The sequence below is a fragment of the Argentina silus genome (assembly GCF_951799395.1).
Source record: "Argentina silus genome assembly, chromosome: 12".
Classification (NCBI taxonomy): Eukaryota; Metazoa; Chordata; class Actinopteri; order Argentiniformes; family Argentinidae; genus Argentina; species Argentina silus.
Genome location: NC_139666.1, coordinates 2,210,306 through 2,227,207, shown reverse-complemented (window position 1 = coordinate 2,227,207; position 16,902 = coordinate 2,210,306). Strand labels below are relative to the sequence as shown.

The following is a 16,902-nucleotide window of genomic DNA, read 5'->3' as shown; positions in this document are numbered from 1 at the left end:
TTAGGAGTCCTAATTCAGAGGCGCTGCTTAATTAACAGCGATATGAGAGTGGGATTGGGCCAGTTGATGGATAGAGATTGTAGAACGCCCAGGCGCTTCAGTGTGTGTGTGTGTGTGTGTGTGTGTGTGTGTGCGTGCGTACGCGTGCGTGTGTGTGAGTGCGTGTGTGTGTGCGTACGCGTGCGTGTGTGAGTGTGCGTGCGTACGCGTGAGTGTGCGTGCGTGTGTGTGTGTGTGCTGTATTTGCAGAGGAGGAAGTCATTAAATGTTCATCTTTTCCTCTTTTCTTCTTTGGCACCCCACTAAGTTCCTCTCTCCCTCTCTCTCCCCCCCTACCTCCCCCCTCTCTCTATCTCTCTCTTCCTCTAACCCCCTCCTCTCTCTCTCTCTCTTCCTCTAACCCCCTCCTCTCTCTCTCTCTCTCTCTATCTCTCTCTTCCTCTAACCCCCTCCTCTCTCTCTCTCTCTCTCTCATTCTCTCTCTCTAAATTCCCCTAATGTCTCCCCATCTTAAATACCAGCCGCCCCACTTCTCCATCTGTCCCTGAATGGCCTCTCTTTCCTCTCGATGGACCCCCTTCTCCTCTCCCCGTTCCACCTCTCTCCCATACATTCATTTGCTCTTCTGAATCATTTCAACCTCCTGACTCCTGAGTAGGTGAACTGATTACCTCCAGTGATATCTAGCAGCTGTGGTAAACAGTTAATCAGTTAAGCCGTGTGGCGGTACATCCGTTTCATCATCCGTTTCATCATCCGTTCCTGGGATTGATATGTTTGGATGAGGGCACAGTTGCGTTGACATTCATGCCATGACCGTTTGTAGTCATTGACTCTCTGATGGCTTTTGTCTGTGCTACTCTCTGCCACCTCTCTACCAATGAAAACCTTTCCCTCTGCTACCTCTCTACCAATGAAAACCTTTCCCTCTGCTACCTCTCTGCCAATGAAAACCTTTACCTGTGCGCCTCTCCTGAGCAAACAGCCTCTGAGCTGTCAGGGGCAGGGTTAAGGGTTAAGGGTTAGGGTTAAGGGTCAGGGTTTAGGGTCAGGATTAAGGGTTAGGGTCAGGGTTAGGGTTAAGGTTGACCCAAGGTGAGAGCAGCAGTGTCTTTGTGTCTTCACACTGATTGCGCTCTAGCCTTTGTCCTCCTTCAAACACACACACACACACACACATATATACACACAAACATACATATATACACACACACACACGGCCCGACTACTAGTTTCTCAATCAGCGCTGCAGCTGAGGTCTGTGTGTTGAGCAGGATATTGAGTTGGAGTCACTCAGCCTGGGAACATAAAGGAAGACACAGGCCCATTGTCCCCAGCTGGGACCAGACAACCTCACACTGCCACCAACGCTCAATAGTCAAGTTAAGCTGAGGGCTTCTGTTGGAAGTAGGGTGTTGACCAGTAGGGTGTTGACCAGTAGGGTCTTGACCAGTAGGGTGTTGACTAGTAGGATGTTGACCAGCAGGGTGTTGACTAGTAGGGTGTTGACCAGTAGGGTGTTGACTAGTAGGGTGTTGACCAGTAGGGTGTTGACTAGTAGGGTGTTGACTAGTAGGGTGTTGACCAGTAGGGTGTTGACCAGTAGGGTCTTGACCAGTAGGGTGTTGACCAGTAGGGTGTTGACCAGCAGGGTGTTGACCAGTAGGGTGTTGACCAGTAGGGTGTTGACCAGTAGAGTGTTGACCAGTAGGGTGTTGACCAGTAGGGTGTTGACTAGTAGGGTGTTGACCAGTAGGGTGTTGACCAGTAGGGTGTTGACCAGTAGGGTGTTGACCAGTAGAGTGTTGACCAGTAGAGTGTTGACTAGTAGGGTGTTGACCAGTAAGGTGTTGACCAGTGTTGGATGTCAGTAGGATGTGTGTGTGTGTGTGTGTGTGTGTGTGTGTGTGTGTGTGTGTGTGTGTATTTGTGTGTGTCTGTGTCTGCATGTGTGTGTGTGTCTGTGTCTGTCTGTCTGTCTGTGTGTGTGTGTCTTCGTGTGTGTGTCTGTGTCTGCGTGTGTCTGCGTGTGTGTGTGTGTCTGCGTGTCTGCGTGTGTGTGTGTGTGTCTGTGTGTGTCTGTGTCTGTGTCTGTGTGTGTGTCTGTGTCTGTGTGTGTGTGTGTGTGTGTGTGTGTGTGTGTGTGTGTGTGTGTGTGTGTGTGGTATGCAGGGAGGTGGGGGTAGGGGTCTACTTCACCACACTAATCCCAGAGCCTAGCACGGCTTTGTGTGTGTGGGGAGGAGGGCGGGGGGAGAAAACGAGGGAGTGAGTGTGTGTGTGTGTGTGTGTGTGTGTGTGAGTGAGAGAAGGAGGGGAGGGGCAGTTGGGTCGATCAAGGGGGAATAGGAACGCAAGGGTTAGAGAGAGAGAAGGAGGGAGGGAGAGAGAGAGAGAGGGAGGGAGGGAGGGATTGATTTAAAGAGGAGAGGTTTTGTTCACTCACTCCCTCTGTGTTTGAAAGGGAACAAAGAAGTGTGTCCAGAAACCAACTGCCTGACTTTTAATACCGGCTCACCCCTTTAAACAGCTAGCCAGTTAGCCTCCTCTGACCTCCCAGTGTGTGGGTCCCTGCACTGGCTTTTTCTTCTGGCGCTGCGCTACAACACAGACACAGACACACACACACACACACACACACAGCCCGGTCCCCTGGCCGCAGCATGTGAGTGAGCAGAGGAGTGGTCGTGGTCTGCAGACAGGAGGGTGGAGGTGGAGCCGGTGGCTGGGGGTCTGAGGGAGGGTTGCCTTCCCTGTGGAGCAGATTAACAGGACAGGAGCATCAGGGCTGGCTGGTTGCACTGTGGAGAGGAGAGAGGACTGGCTGAGTGAGGGGCTGGTTGGACTGTGGAGAGGAGAGAGGACTGGCTGAGGGAGGGTTGCCTGCCCTGTGGAGAGGAGAGAGGACTGGCTGAGGGGCTGGCTGGTTGGACTGTGGAGAGTGAAGACTGGAGAGTGAAGACTGGAGAGTGAAGGCTGGAGAGTGAGCACCGGTGCTGACTGGTTCGCTCTGGCTTGGCTGTCTCTCTGGCTGGACAGACTGACAGAGCGACAGAGCGACAGACAGACAGACAGGGTCTTGGACCGGCTCAGTGGTCTGTGGTTTCAGCCTCCTCCGTCTGCTCGCTCTCTCTCTCTCTCTTTCTCTCTTTCTCTCTCTCTCTCTCCTCATCTTTTCCCCGGAGGTCTGGAGGGAACAGGATCATGGACAGGTACTGTAGCCCCAATCTTTCATTTTCATACAGAGGCTGAGTTAGGGAGGTTATTGGAAGATGCCAAGGCAGGGGATTTGTGATCCAGAAGTCTGCGTTTCTGGTTACCGTGCCGTCGTTGCAATTTTGATGTAGGCCTAGTTTTTCTTTTTCTTTTTCTTTTCCTTCCTGTCGCCTAATCGCTCTTAAGTGTAATTCATTAGTCCTTTTACTGTACCTACCTGTACCTACCTCTGGGGTTAGGGGCTGAACCTACCTCTGGGGTTAGGGGCTGAACCTACCTCTGGGGTTAGGGGCTGAACCTACCTCTGGGGTTAGGGGCTGAACCTACCTCTGGGGTTAGGGGGGGCTGAACCTACCTCTGGGGTTAGGGGCTGAACCTACCTCTGGGGTTAGGGGCTGAACCTACCTCTGGGGTTAGGGGCTGTAACTACCTCTGGGGTTAGGGGCTGTACCTACCTCTGGGGTTAGGGGCTGAACCTACCTCTGGGGTTAGGGGCTGAACCTACCTCTGGGGTTAGGGGCTGAACCTACCTCTGGGGTTAGGGGCTGAACCTACCTCTGGGTTAGGGGCTGAACCTACCTCTGGGGTTAGGGGCTGAACCTACCTCTGGGTTAGGGGCTGTAACTACCTCTGGGTTAGGGGCTGTAACTACCTCTGGGGTTAGGGGCTGTAACTACCTCTGGGGTTAGGGGCTGAACCTACCTCTGGGGTTAGGGGCTGAACCTACCTCTGGGGTTAGGGGCTGAACCTACCTCTGGGGTTAGGGGCTGAACCTACCTCTGGGGTTAGGGGCTGAACCTACCTCTGGGGTTAGGGGCTGTAACTACCTCTGGGGTTAGGGGCTGTAACTACCTCTGGGTTAGGGGCTGTAACTACCTCTGGGGTTAGGGGCTTGAGCACTGTCAGTGTTTTATTTTCGAATGATCTACATGTCGCTTCAACCTTTGTGTTGCTTTCAAAATGCCCTTCTTCCTTGCGACAGTCTGCGTTCTGCTTTGTGTTGACGGCTGGCATGATACTGATCTCATTCAGGGCTAAATCCAGCGCTAAGCCTGCTATTGTATGTGTGATGCTGGTGATGTCTTGAGTGGGCGAGGGTGGCATGGGGGGGGGGGGGGGGGGCATTCCCTCTCTGTCTAGCGAGAGACTCTCTCTCTTGAAATGACAGCTTGCACATCGCTCTGCGTCGGTGGAAACAGTCACTGTCTGGAAACCAAACGCTGCTCTTCCGAAATGTTTAGCCGACCGTGGCAGAGGGGTGGTTGGTGGGTAGGGGGGGCTGGTGGTGGGTTGGTGCGCTGCGGGCGAGCCTGGCACAGAAACGGGTCTGCTGCTTAGGAAGGGGACCTGGGGACAGCAGAGAGGGGAGCTGTCACTGAGATGGGCATTTTGTCACACACACAGCTACAGACACACACACACACACACACACACACACCCACATACACACAGCTACAGACACACACACACACACCCACATACACACAGCTACAGACACACACACGCACACACACACACCCACACACACACACACACACACACACACCCACATACACACAGCTACAGACACACACACACACACACACACACATACACACAGCTACAGACACCCACACACACCCACATACACACACACACACACACACACACACACACACACACACACACACACACACACACACAGCCATTTTGATGATAGTCCATGGTGCAGGTTTATGATGCTGTTGGGTGTGAATACAGGCCTGGTTGTATGCATTGTTTTTAGAGGCTGAGAGGCTGGTGTGTTTTTAGAGGCTGAGAGGCTGGTGTGTTTTAGAGGCTGAGAGGCTGGTGTGTTTTTAGAGGCTGGTGTGTTTTAGAGGCTGAGAGTCTGGTGTGTTTTTAGAGGCTGGTGTGTTTTAGAGGCTGAGAAGTTGGTGTGTTTTCGAGGCTGAGAGGCTGGTGTGTTTTCGAGGCTGAGAGGCTGGTGTGTTTTCGAGGCTGAGAGGCTGGTGTGTTTTCGAGGCTGAGAGGCTGGTGTGTTGGCAGACAGACCAGCCCTGATGCTCCTGTCCTGTTAATCTGCTCCACAGTGGAACATCGCTATAGGAACGTCCATGAAAGGAGTGAGATGGGCAAGGACGTGTGTGAATAGACACTTTCAAAGGGGACGTGTGTGTGTGTGTGTGTGTGTGTGTGTGTGTGTGTGTGTGTGTGTGTGTGTGTGTGGGAGGGCTGTTGCCGCGGGAACAGGAAGAGGGTGATGAACGCTGTGGTCTGTTAGAGTGGGGCCCCGAGGGGACAGGGGAGAGAGCGTCATACATCCTGATATTCACCACACACACACATACACACGCACACACACAGACCCACACGCACACACAGACCCACACACACACACACACACTATACCACTGCTCTTTGTTGTGGGCCTCTGGACTGCTCCACAGACAGACATATATCAATGACAGGACTCTGAAATGCACACTGGCCTCAGATTCCTCTAGCGTTCACCTCTTCATAACACACACACACACACACACACACACACACACACACACACACACACACACACACACACACATCCTCTCCTTTAGGTGATAAGACAGCTGGAGCACTCTCACACACACACATGCTGGCAAGCACACACACACACACGCACACACACACATACACACGTCTCCTACAGCTAATTGACACTGTGCCAACCCCCCCTCGACCAGAGGACCTACTCCCATCCCCCCATCACAATTGAACTGTGTTTAGGCTCAGCTTGTCACAATGTAACAAGGCAGCTCTTCATCTGTGTGTGTGTGTGCGTGTGTGTGTGTGTGTGTGCGTGTGTGTGTGCGTGTGTGTGTGCGCGCGTACAACCATTTCATATACTTTCATAAATAATGTCATGCTATCTCTTCCTCAACTATATTATATTAAATATCTCCTTCGCTTTCAAGGGAAAACCAGAACCAATAATATCAACATATTAAAAGAATCCTTACCTTTGGACAGATCGTCCTCTGGATATCGTACTAATTCTCTAATGGGGCTTACTGCCAGAGAGCTCAATAGCCATCAGTCAATTCCAGTCGAGTCAGTAGGGAGGAAAAAGCACAGGGCTTTTTAGCTGTCACTGAACCGATGGTGTCACATGACCTGGGCTGATGGACTGGCACCTGCAAATTATATTCAACATTAAAGGGAGAGGTCAGTGCTGTCACATGACCAACGAGGGGGTCAACTGGAGGGATTCCTCTCTTTCAGCTCTGAAAGAATTCCTCGTCTGTTGTCTGATACGCTATGTTCATGTTTCTTTCTGTATTTTCCACCTGAAAAATTTTTGCTGTCTGACAAAATGATAGCGCAGTGTTTGGTGTCGGGGTGTTTAGTGTCTGTGTGCACCCGGAGAGCCGTGGAGACGGTCATGTGACAGAAGGAAGGGCGGTAGGTGGCGTCCTCAAAAGCCGACCGGAATGTCTACGGTTTAGGTGAGCGGAAGAGAGCAGAGAACAGAGGAAGAAAGGAAAGAAAGGCGAGAAAGGAGAGAGGGTTAAGTGGAGGGATGATGGGGGGAACAAAAGACCGGGAGGCCGATGATGAAGGGAGGAGGAGGAAGAGAGGAGGAGGAGGAGGAGGAGGAGAGGAAAGACCAGCCATCCATCTGAGCTCCTGATGCTAATTCTCAACCATCGCATGAGGCTTGGGCTAGACCAGACCAGACCTGCCCAGCTCCCCTCCTCCTCCTCCTCCTCCCCTCCTCCTCTCCTCCTCCCCTTCCCCCCTCCTCCTCCTCCTCCCCCTCTCCTCCTCTCCTCCTCCCCTTCCCCCCTCCTCCTCCTCCTCCTCCCCTCCCCCTCTCCTCCTCTCCTCCTCCCCTTCCCCCCTCCCCCTCTCCTCCTCTCTCATCTCAGGTGTTCACCTGTAATCTGAGGTTTTACCTTGTTCTCTCCACTCAATTGCATGGCACCACTCACAGTCAGAGCAGGGGACAAATGAGTGGTTTCCTTCCATGCTGTAGACATCGGCTTTACACACAAGCTACCTCCCCGCAGCTCAGCTGGGAAATCTGGCAAGGACGCCCAGCCCTCCCTCCCTCCATCCCCCCTTCCCTCCTCCTCCTCCTCCTCCTCCCCCTCCTCCTCCTCCCTTATTCCCAAGGCAGCAGGCAGCATATTGACCTCCTATCATCCTGCTCTTGGAGGGATGTCTATTAAAGCTCAAACAGAGAAGGGAAATGCGTCTGTGAGCCGAGTCTCTGTGTGAGGAAAGCAAACAGCACCAACAATAGATGAGAGGATGACTGCATTTAGCATCTTTGTTGAGTGACATGTCGCCAAAAAAAACATTTCACGGAAATAGGCCTTTTTAAGTACAGTCCCATGGATGTGTCTTTGTGTTTTAGAGGCTGAGAGGCTGGTGTGTTTTAGAGGCCGAGAGGCTGGTGTGTTTTTAGAGGCTGAGAGGCTGGTGTGTTTTAGAGGCTGAGAGGCTTTGAGCCTCTTGAATTCCACATGGTCCAGGTTTTGAACTAATCTGCTTTCAAGATTTGAAGAACCTTTTGACCAAAAAAATTATCTCACCTAGGCTCGTGCTTGCACTGAATAAGAACGTTGCTTGGTACTGGAGTTCTCTGATTTTTTAAGGAGCTGAACTGAGTCGGGTCGAAGTTCAGCTCTGAATGATTCAATACAACACAAACAACCCCTACACACCCCTCCACATGGGCGAGGATGTCGGTCTGCTCAGAGATCAAAGCTTGGGCTGGACTTGGTGAATCTGTCTGTTTTCCGGAGCTGGGCAGGGTGGTGGCCATGAGACAAGAGGAAGACTATCTCTCTGTTGTCTCTAGCTGGCTAGGCTAGCAGTAGCTGTGGCCTGGGGTGGTCCAGCGGTCTAGCACCGCGACCTACGGTGCACACATATGGCCATGTCGGCATGGGTTCAAATCCGGCCCACGCCCTGCTGTCATGCCCTCTCCTCCTTTCTCTCCTGTCTCTCTACACTGTCTCTATCCAATAGAAATGAAACATATAACAGTGGAACTGCCCTGCTAAAAAAGCCCCCAAACCCCCCCGGCCCGATCACTCCGCTCTTCCACCTCGGCTGGCCGCCCGGCACCGCCGCCTCTACGTGGATGCAGCAGCCGCACTACTCTGTATTTTTGTCCTTCTTACAGCGTCACTCCTGGTCTGAGCATTGATTACTTTAACTTCTGATGACTGATGGATAGATGATTCACTTACTTCAACAAATGCATTTGTTGTAAGTCGCTTTGGATAAAGGCTAGTCTGCCAAATGCCATAAATGGTAAAAATGGTAAATGGTAGTTATGACAACGCTAGCATCAGGTCAGTCAGGAGCCATAGCCATTAGCCCGTCCGCTGAACACTGATGTCTTTGTCCGCTGACCCAGCCCCTGACCCTGCCATGGACCCAACACTACGGCCATTCAGCCCTGAGAGATGACTCAGGACGACTGACCCATGTGACCAGACCCGTTACACAGGAGGCAGCCTCCACAGCAATTACACCCATAGGCACTTGAAGATGGATGGAGATAGAGATAGAGAGAGAGAGAGAGACGCAGAGGGAGCGGCAATAGATGGAAAGACTGAGATAATGAAAAGATGGATGATCGCTCGATCAATTCCTAAGGAAAGAGCACCAGAAGGCCTCGAGCACTTGAATAACGTGGAAAAGTGAAGACCTGATACTTGTTTATCTTTCAGCTCCTGTGTTGTTGCTGTTGTTGTTGTTGTTGTTGTTGTTGTTGTTGTTGCCGTTGACGACCCTCTGCCTTCTAGCCCTCACTTCACATCAAATGACCGGGTCACACTGAAGGCCGTCAAGTCAAGTGTCTGTTTGACGCGTCGCGCGTCGTCCAGCTGTTTGAGAGACGCATCTTCCCCAACGCCTCCTCCCCCCCCCCCACAGCATTGTGGGCCGTTTTTTGTTGTTGTCGTGTCTCTTTTTCAGGGGGTTAAAATAGGCTGTGTGAGGGGGGGGGGGGGGGGGGGGGAGACGAGGCCTGTTGGGGGAGGCCAGCCTCTCTTCAGGGTTGTCAGTCCGTCCTCTCTGCTCTGGCCCAATCAATAACGCTATTGTCTGCAGCAGAAAGAACCTCTGCCTCGCCATAGTCCTCAGATCACAGGGGGGTGAGGAGGGGTAACGAGAGTAAACATCCTTTCACTCACCTCTCTCTCTCTCTCCCTCCCTCTCTCTCTCTTGCTTCCCCCCTGTAGTGTGCTTTTGTGTCTTTTAATTGAGTTTTTTTCTGATTCATTCCGATTGAAGAAGACCTGTTCGCAGGGCAAGATGGCCGAATGTGGTGTTATAGTCTGTTGGCATAACCTCATTAACGTTGTTGTAACACACACACACACACACACACACACACCACACACACACACACACACACACACACACACACACACACACACACACACACACACACAGCAATGGAAGCAGGGTGACATGCCTGGTTTTGGTCTCAGAACTGATTGTAGGTACTTGAAACTTGAACCATTATTCCCATCCTTCAGTGAACTAAAGGTTTTTGAAGAGGTTGACACACAGGCCTATTTGGGTCTGTGTCTGTGTGTCGACTCATGATAATTATAACCGTTTCGTTTTTAATAACAGTGCTTCTATCTGAACGTATTAACTTACTCTATCTTTGACCCACATGGCTGCTCTACATTTAGCTGGCATAGATTGATGTAGGCCTAGCTGTAGGCTCTGATGATGCGGCTGGGTCCTTCATTGTGCTGAGCCCACAATCCTCACTCCTGTCCCTCCAAAGCCCAACAGTCTGTCAGAACAGATCCATCTCAGAAGGGATGATGCCATTAAGTTCCCTGCCTCCGTGGCCCGTAAGGTTGGCCAACTGGTTCAGTTGAGCATTGATTACTTTGTCTTATGATGACTGATGGATAGATGATTCACTTACTTAAACAAATGTATTTGGTGTAAGTCGCTTTGGATAAAGGCGTCTGCTTAAATGCCATAAATGTAAATGTAAAAGTTCTCAGTATCCATGTCTTTAGAATGTAAACCAGGAGGGTAAAGCCTGGGGAATGAAGTGTAATTACAGCGCGTTATCTTAACGTCGGTGTACAAAATGCTATAGAGGACCAAGAAACCAAGGAAGACGTAGACAAAGAGGTATTGTCTGTTTGTTCGTTTATGGAGCGCAACCTGAACAGGCTGCTTCACGACTTTGTGAAATTACATGTTGTCCTCCAGACAGTCGTGTAATTACGTGAGCACGTGACGTGTGATCCGAACGGGACCGCTGTCAGCAATATTTTACTCTTGCGGTGCCGCTGGAGAGAGAATGTTCCATATTTGCCAGACAAATGAGACTTTAAATGCTCGTTCCTGAGGTGATGTTATCGTTCAAGTATTCAGGGGAGTTTGAAAGTGCAGCCCCGCTTCGGTACTTCACTCCGTTCACTGGGCTGTCTCTGTGCATGCCGGCCCGTCACGCACGGCTTTTTTTTGACAAATGTGTTTTTGACAGTTTGTTTACCGTGCCGTGACATTGCTAAGTGGGAGTGTTTTGTTTTTTAGACTTTTAGACAAACGCATAGGATAAATGCAGTTTTAAAGTGCAGTGTGTCTGTCAGAAGAGATCAATGTCGTAGGATTGCAGTGTTGTTATCACTAACCCCCAATTTCATCTACCTAGTATATCGATGCCATTTAGCTGACTCTTTTATCCAAAGCGACTTACATTGCAGTGAGTTCATACATGTCAGTATATATGGTCCCAGCAGGAATCAAATCCACAACCTAAGCGTTGTTAACGCCATGCTCTACCAACTGAGCCACAGAGGACCACAATGTACAATGGACCACAATCTACCTCAGACGTCTGAATTAGAGATATAGGGATTAAAGGCCGAATAAGCAGACTCATCTGTTGAAGAATGGTACTATAGTCTGCTCAGACCAGACCAGACCAGAGCAGACCAGACCAGACCAGAGCAGACCAGACAGGTCAGGGCGTAGAAAGTCATTGTCATTGTTTTCCGGCGGGCAGCGCTCTGTCTATTGGTCTTTTAACACACAGTGATGTCCTGTGAACTGTGAGACAGGCTTGGTGTTGGAGGGGGGTGGGGGTAGGGGAGGTAGAGGGGGGGGCTTGACATCCCGTGGCTCGGGGCTGGGGCGCATCTGCTCTGGTACACCCGGTGCCCTGCGGTGCCGGTCCTAGAGGCACAGATACCCCCCCCCCCCACACACACACACACACACACGCCACTGCAACGCATCCCCATCTGACCGCCTAATGACTCACCACACTGCTCTCTGTCTCTCTGCAGGGGACATCACCCAGAAGGGCTATGAGAAGAAGAGAGGCAAGCTGCTGGCGCCCTACATCCCACAGATACAAGGTAAGACACCTGTTAGCCGTAGGCTACGCAGTGCATCATGCTCAGGTTGAGATGAACTGTGCTATATATGCTTGCACCTGTGTAAGGTGAGATACCTGCGAGCTATCTCGACAGCTAGGCACATCCCCTCAGGCTTAACACAGACGCGGCACAAGGTGAGACTCCTGCTAGCTTAGCACAACAGCCGTCCTCGTCCTCGTCCTCGTAGGCTGAAACGAGCCACGCCACAGACACAGATACCGTACGGGCGCAAGGTGAAACGCCTGCTAGCTGACGCGACAGACACACGCATCCTTACGGGTTTAAAGCTGCGCCCCCCAGATGCAAGCCAAGCCTTACCTACCCGTTCCATGTAGCTTAGCGCAACAGCCATGCACTGACACACAGGATTGATGGTAGGCGACTGTGAAGAGCAACGCAATGCAGAGGACAGTCAGGACACGGCCTGGGGCGTGATTAACATTTGGTCTCATGCATCGATGAGGAGTCTCATTTTCTTCTTTCCGTCCTCGACGTTAGCGAGGTCAGGTTTTTTACGGCCGTCATAAGTGTCCGGTCATATATTCATGCTATAAAGATCCTCACCCACCACCGTGCCAGACGCAGGGCTATGGAGATGGGGAGGAAGAGGATGTTATTGAAATCGTAAAGATCGGTGTTAAAGCTCGAGATGAGTCACAGCTGGTTAAGAGGACTATCTCAAGGTCACACCGGGTATCCTGTCTTTCTCACATTCCTAGGCTGCGAGTTTTATGTGTAGGGTCGTTGTTGTGGGAAAAGTCTGTGAGTTTCCGTCCTCCGTCCTATCAGGGGCTTAGGCTAATCGTTGAAGGATAGGTTAAGTTCAATGGGCTAGTGAGGTTTGCAAGGAAAGGTTAGAACAGACTACCCTGAGGTTAGAACAGACTACCCTGAGGTTAGAACAGACAACCCTGAGGTTAGAACAGACTACCCTGAGGTTAGAACAGACAACCCTGAGGTTAGAACAGACTACCCTGAGGTTAGAACAGACTACCCTGAGGTTAGAACAGATAACCCTGAGGTTAAAACAGACTACCCTGAGGTTAGAACAGACTATCCTGAGGTTAGAACAGACTACCCTGAGGTTAGGACAGACTACCCTGAGGTGGGAATATGATAGCTGAGTGTTGTGCTAAAACGGAACTCTGTGAGGATTCCAGAGTGTTGTTTTGGTGGTGAAGCCCTGCCCCCAGGACGATGCTATTCCCAAGGTCCCTGTTTTCACCTAATACTCAATAATACCCTGCTGCCTTCTCTGAACATCACTTCAATGGCTACCCTGGGACTGTGTGTGTGTGTGTGTGTTTGTCTGTGTGTGTATGTGTGCGTGTGTTTGTCCATCTGTGTGTGTGTGTTTCTGTGTGTGTGTTTCTGTGTGTGTGTGTGTGTGTGTGTGTGTGTGTGTGCCTGCGTGTGTGTGTGTGTCTGTCTGCATTTCTGTCTGTGTCTGTGTGTGTGTGTGTGTGTGTGTGTGTGTGTGTGTGTGTGCCTGCGTGTGTGTGTGTGCCTGTCTGCGTTTCTGTCTGTGTTTGTGTGTGTGTGTGTGTGTGTGTACGTTTCTGTGCGGATGTGCATCTGTATTTATGTGGACGTATTTATCGGTCTATGTATTTTTAGCTGTAGCCAGCCAGTCAGAGTGGCCATGGATGAATATTTGATGAGGGGGTTTGTGGCCGATCCTAGAGAGGAGTCTCTGTCTGCTGGGTTTGGGTTTGGGTTTGGCCCTCCCTCAGAGAATGGAGCCTCACTGGAAACCAAAACCCAGCAGAGCTCAGGGCTTTCCACTGCAGTTAGCAGGCCTGTTATTTAGCTGCAGGGGTTATTTTCTCTGAGAGCAGAAGTCTGTCTCTCTTTCCCTGCTCCCAGTCCTAGCCTGGGTATGCTTCCTATCAGTCACACTCTGATCCCTTCACCATTTAATACCAGGGACCTGAAGACTGAAACCGATAGGTACAGAGATGGCCGCGCTGTCAAAAGGGTAAGACATTTCTACGAGACCGCCGCATGCATTTAATGACGACTGTAGGGCTGAAATAGGACCCCTCCACTCCAGGCCAGCAGTCTCGTATGGAGTTTAAGATGGGGTAATCGCTGCCTCTGCAGTTTACTGCCTTGTATTTCACAATTGTCAGCGGCTCGGGCTCAGAGCCGGGTTTCACATGATCTAAGAGAGACATTAAGAATGCTGCCTGTGCTCCCAGGGACAGATATTAGGTTTCCACTTGTCCTTTCTCACTGTTTCTTGGGCGCCATATGAGCGAAGAGGTTAGTTTCCAATAGAAAATGGTGACAAGAGTTCTTATCTCATCTGACAAAAGGGGAAAAATGACCAAATGTGATGAGTCATTTCACATAACCCCCCAATCCCCCCCTCCCCTAGCGTGTTGCCCTGTGCTGTAAAATTGTTTTCTTGGTATGTGTTGTTCTAATCCAATTATCTGAACAAACGTGTTGTTGAATTAATGAGAACATTAGGAATGTCATTCAGAGCCAGATTACTCTGTGAGTTTATGCAACCAAGAGTTTGCGTAGTTCGTTAGCTGAGCTTGTTTACAGATAGATTTGCAACAGTGGGCTTCGTGACGATTAGAAACACACAGACAAGGATCTCCGACAAGCAGGTGCTGCACATTCATTCATCAGTCTCCTGCAAACCAATAGCAGCCCCTGGTCTGACAGAACAGGCCCCTGATTGGCTTGATCTGGCTGTGAAGTCCGTTCTCCCCAGCAACCAGACCTGGGAGCCTGACTTGTTTTATAGACCTATTTTCTCTGCCGTGACAGGGCCATTGTGACGCCGGGCTGTTAGAATGACACAGGAGGAGCTGGATGTATATTGATGTGTGTGTGTGTGTGTGTGTGTGTGTGTGTGGTCCGGTGGGGGTCACGTCTCTAGCCGTCAGCGGGGGGGGTCAGCGCCCCGTCTCATGGGAACTGTACATTTCACTGTAACTCTGTAGCACTGCTTGTGTTGCTATCTGAGAGTTGCTGACTTGGTGCAGCGCATTGATCCCCACTAAGCTGCTGTTGAACTAGGCATTTAAAGAGCCGGATTGGGGCCGGGTATGTTGTGGTTTTCGTCCCAGAACGGACTGGAACCTCGATAAGTGCCAGTCAGTCAGCCAGCCGGCCGGCCAGCTGGGTCAGTCAGTCCCACTGTCTGGGCTTTGGGGTCAGGGGAGAGGACCGGGGGAGAGTGACCTCTGACCAGAGACGTACAGTATCAGTCAGCCAGTAGTCAGTTCAGAACTCTCCCGCAGGAGGGAATGGCGTGAAGACATCATCCCCGCACACGAAAATGAAACGGCTAACCTCAAGGAACAGAGAGACCGATGCAGAAGTTACTTGTGTGTCTTTGTCTTTAATGGAATATTAATGGAGCATCAACGAGGCTACACTGTATGGTAACCTGGTATTTATATCACCCCTCTGGACCGAGGCCCTCACCAGCCCTCTTTGTACAACATCTGTCCACCCCTGACCTAAATGAATGGCTAGCCTAGCCCTGAATCCTCTGAGCAACTTGAGGGCTACATAGTATTCCTCCAAGTAAGCGGTCTGGAAAGAATAAATGGCCCTTAGCGTCGGCCATTGACTGGATGAGCTCTCCAAGAAGACAGTTTACAGCTGTATAAGAAACGTGATCTACACGCTATTGTCCTGTGATCCTCCGGACCCAGCCGTCTTTTAAAAAAAACAACCAACCTTTAATCCAAACACTGAAAGGAAACAGTGCCGACACGCTGTGCACAACTATAGGGTAAAGCACTGAGTTATGTTATGGTGCTTCCTGCCTGTTCCTGTGCTCCCCAGTGGTCCCTTTCCACTGCTTCCCAGTGGTCCACCTCCGTAGCCTTTAAACTGGTGTTACGCTGTGGGCTATTTCAGAACCACTCTGTCGTTTGTCGACAAGGAGGAGAGTTAGCCAACGTGACTGTGAATGAAGTGTATAGCTGGCTAATGGGTTTGTCCTTCTGAGCCTGCGGAAGATGAAATGAGAATTGCATAAGGGGGATGAATCACTGCATTCGTCAGCCAGACTAGTCAGGCCAGGGCGAAGAGTTGGATGTGGCTAATTTTAGAATAGTTCTGGAACCAAGGAGGTCATCTTGACATTGAGGGCTCTTTAGTTTGAAGTGTGTGTCTGATGGGTTTCCTTTCCCCCTAGATTGTGATGGTTTAGGCTACAGTATAGAGTTTTACAGTATGTTAGGACAGTATGTTAGAGTTTTACAGTATGTTAGGGAAATAAGGAGATATCTATTCTCAGCCATGTCTTCAACTCACTAACTGCCAAGGAATTCCAGAACACTCAAGTGTTCTATGTGGTGTTTACCTCGCAACAATACTTTGATTGGCAACAAAATAAGGCATCATCATTTATGCATTTTTGGTGAATAAAGTCACTCTTGGCACTCTAGAGCATTGACAATTTGGGCGACTTTATTCACCCTCAACACTAAATGTGTTAAGGGATGATCCACTCCCCAAATATTTGTAGCATGAATAGATACTGAAATCATGTTTGATGGTTAATGACGACTGATTAAAATGTGTGTAGTTATCGGCGATAAATAACCCAGAGACGCAAATCTAATGGATATTCAATGTGTTTCTTTGAACAGTGTTGATGCACATGTGTCATTGAACTCCCAATGAACAGATAATCTGGACTGGGTCTTATGTTCTGTTGGTGTTCCCAGGTGTAGATCCGTCTCTACAGATTGATAACAGAATCCAGGCATCGTCCCAAGCAGCTCTACCAGGCTCCAAACAGAACAAGTCTCGGGCTGCCAACTCCCGGGATGAGCGCTTCAGATCTGGTAAGGACACCTCTGCTAGCCCTTGCTCGGGGAGGGGGGGGGGGGCATAACCAAACGTTTCGATCTCCTCTTGTTATAACCATCACTGGGTTTGTTTCGTCTTCCAGACCTGCACACGGAAGCCGTTCACGCAGCCTTGGCCAAGTACAAAGAAAGGAAGATGCCCATGCCCTCCAAGAGACGCTCCGTTCTAGTCCAGTCCTCCGTGGAGGCATGCACGCCCCCAGGTAAGACCTCACTTCCTGTTCCTGTTACCCATACGCCACCAGGAGCAGAGAGGATTCTGGGTAACAGCACACATCCACGCTGCTCTGCTTATTTGCTTATGCTCCCGTAGTAAACATTGATGTGTATGCTGATGATATACTACTCGCTCTGTCTCTAATTGTCCAGATGACATTTCCATGTATTCGTTACTGGGAAGAAATGCGTAGTTTTATGAATGCCTCCATTCTTCATGCTGCGGA

The 16,902-nt window shown here is 50.5% G+C and overlaps 1 protein-coding gene across 1 annotated transcript in view; it reads left to right on the top strand.

The window, feature by feature from the left end:
- dip2a (disco-interacting protein 2 homolog A) overlaps positions 1-16,902 on the top strand; it is a 62,226-nt gene that overhangs the window by 9,259 nt on the left and 36,065 nt on the right. Inside the window, 3 exon segments of the mRNA XM_083681958.1 lie at positions 11,520-11,591; positions 16,316-16,435; positions 16,543-16,662. Coding sequence (XP_083538084.1) covers positions 11,520-11,591; positions 16,316-16,435; positions 16,543-16,662 — 312 coding nt within the window.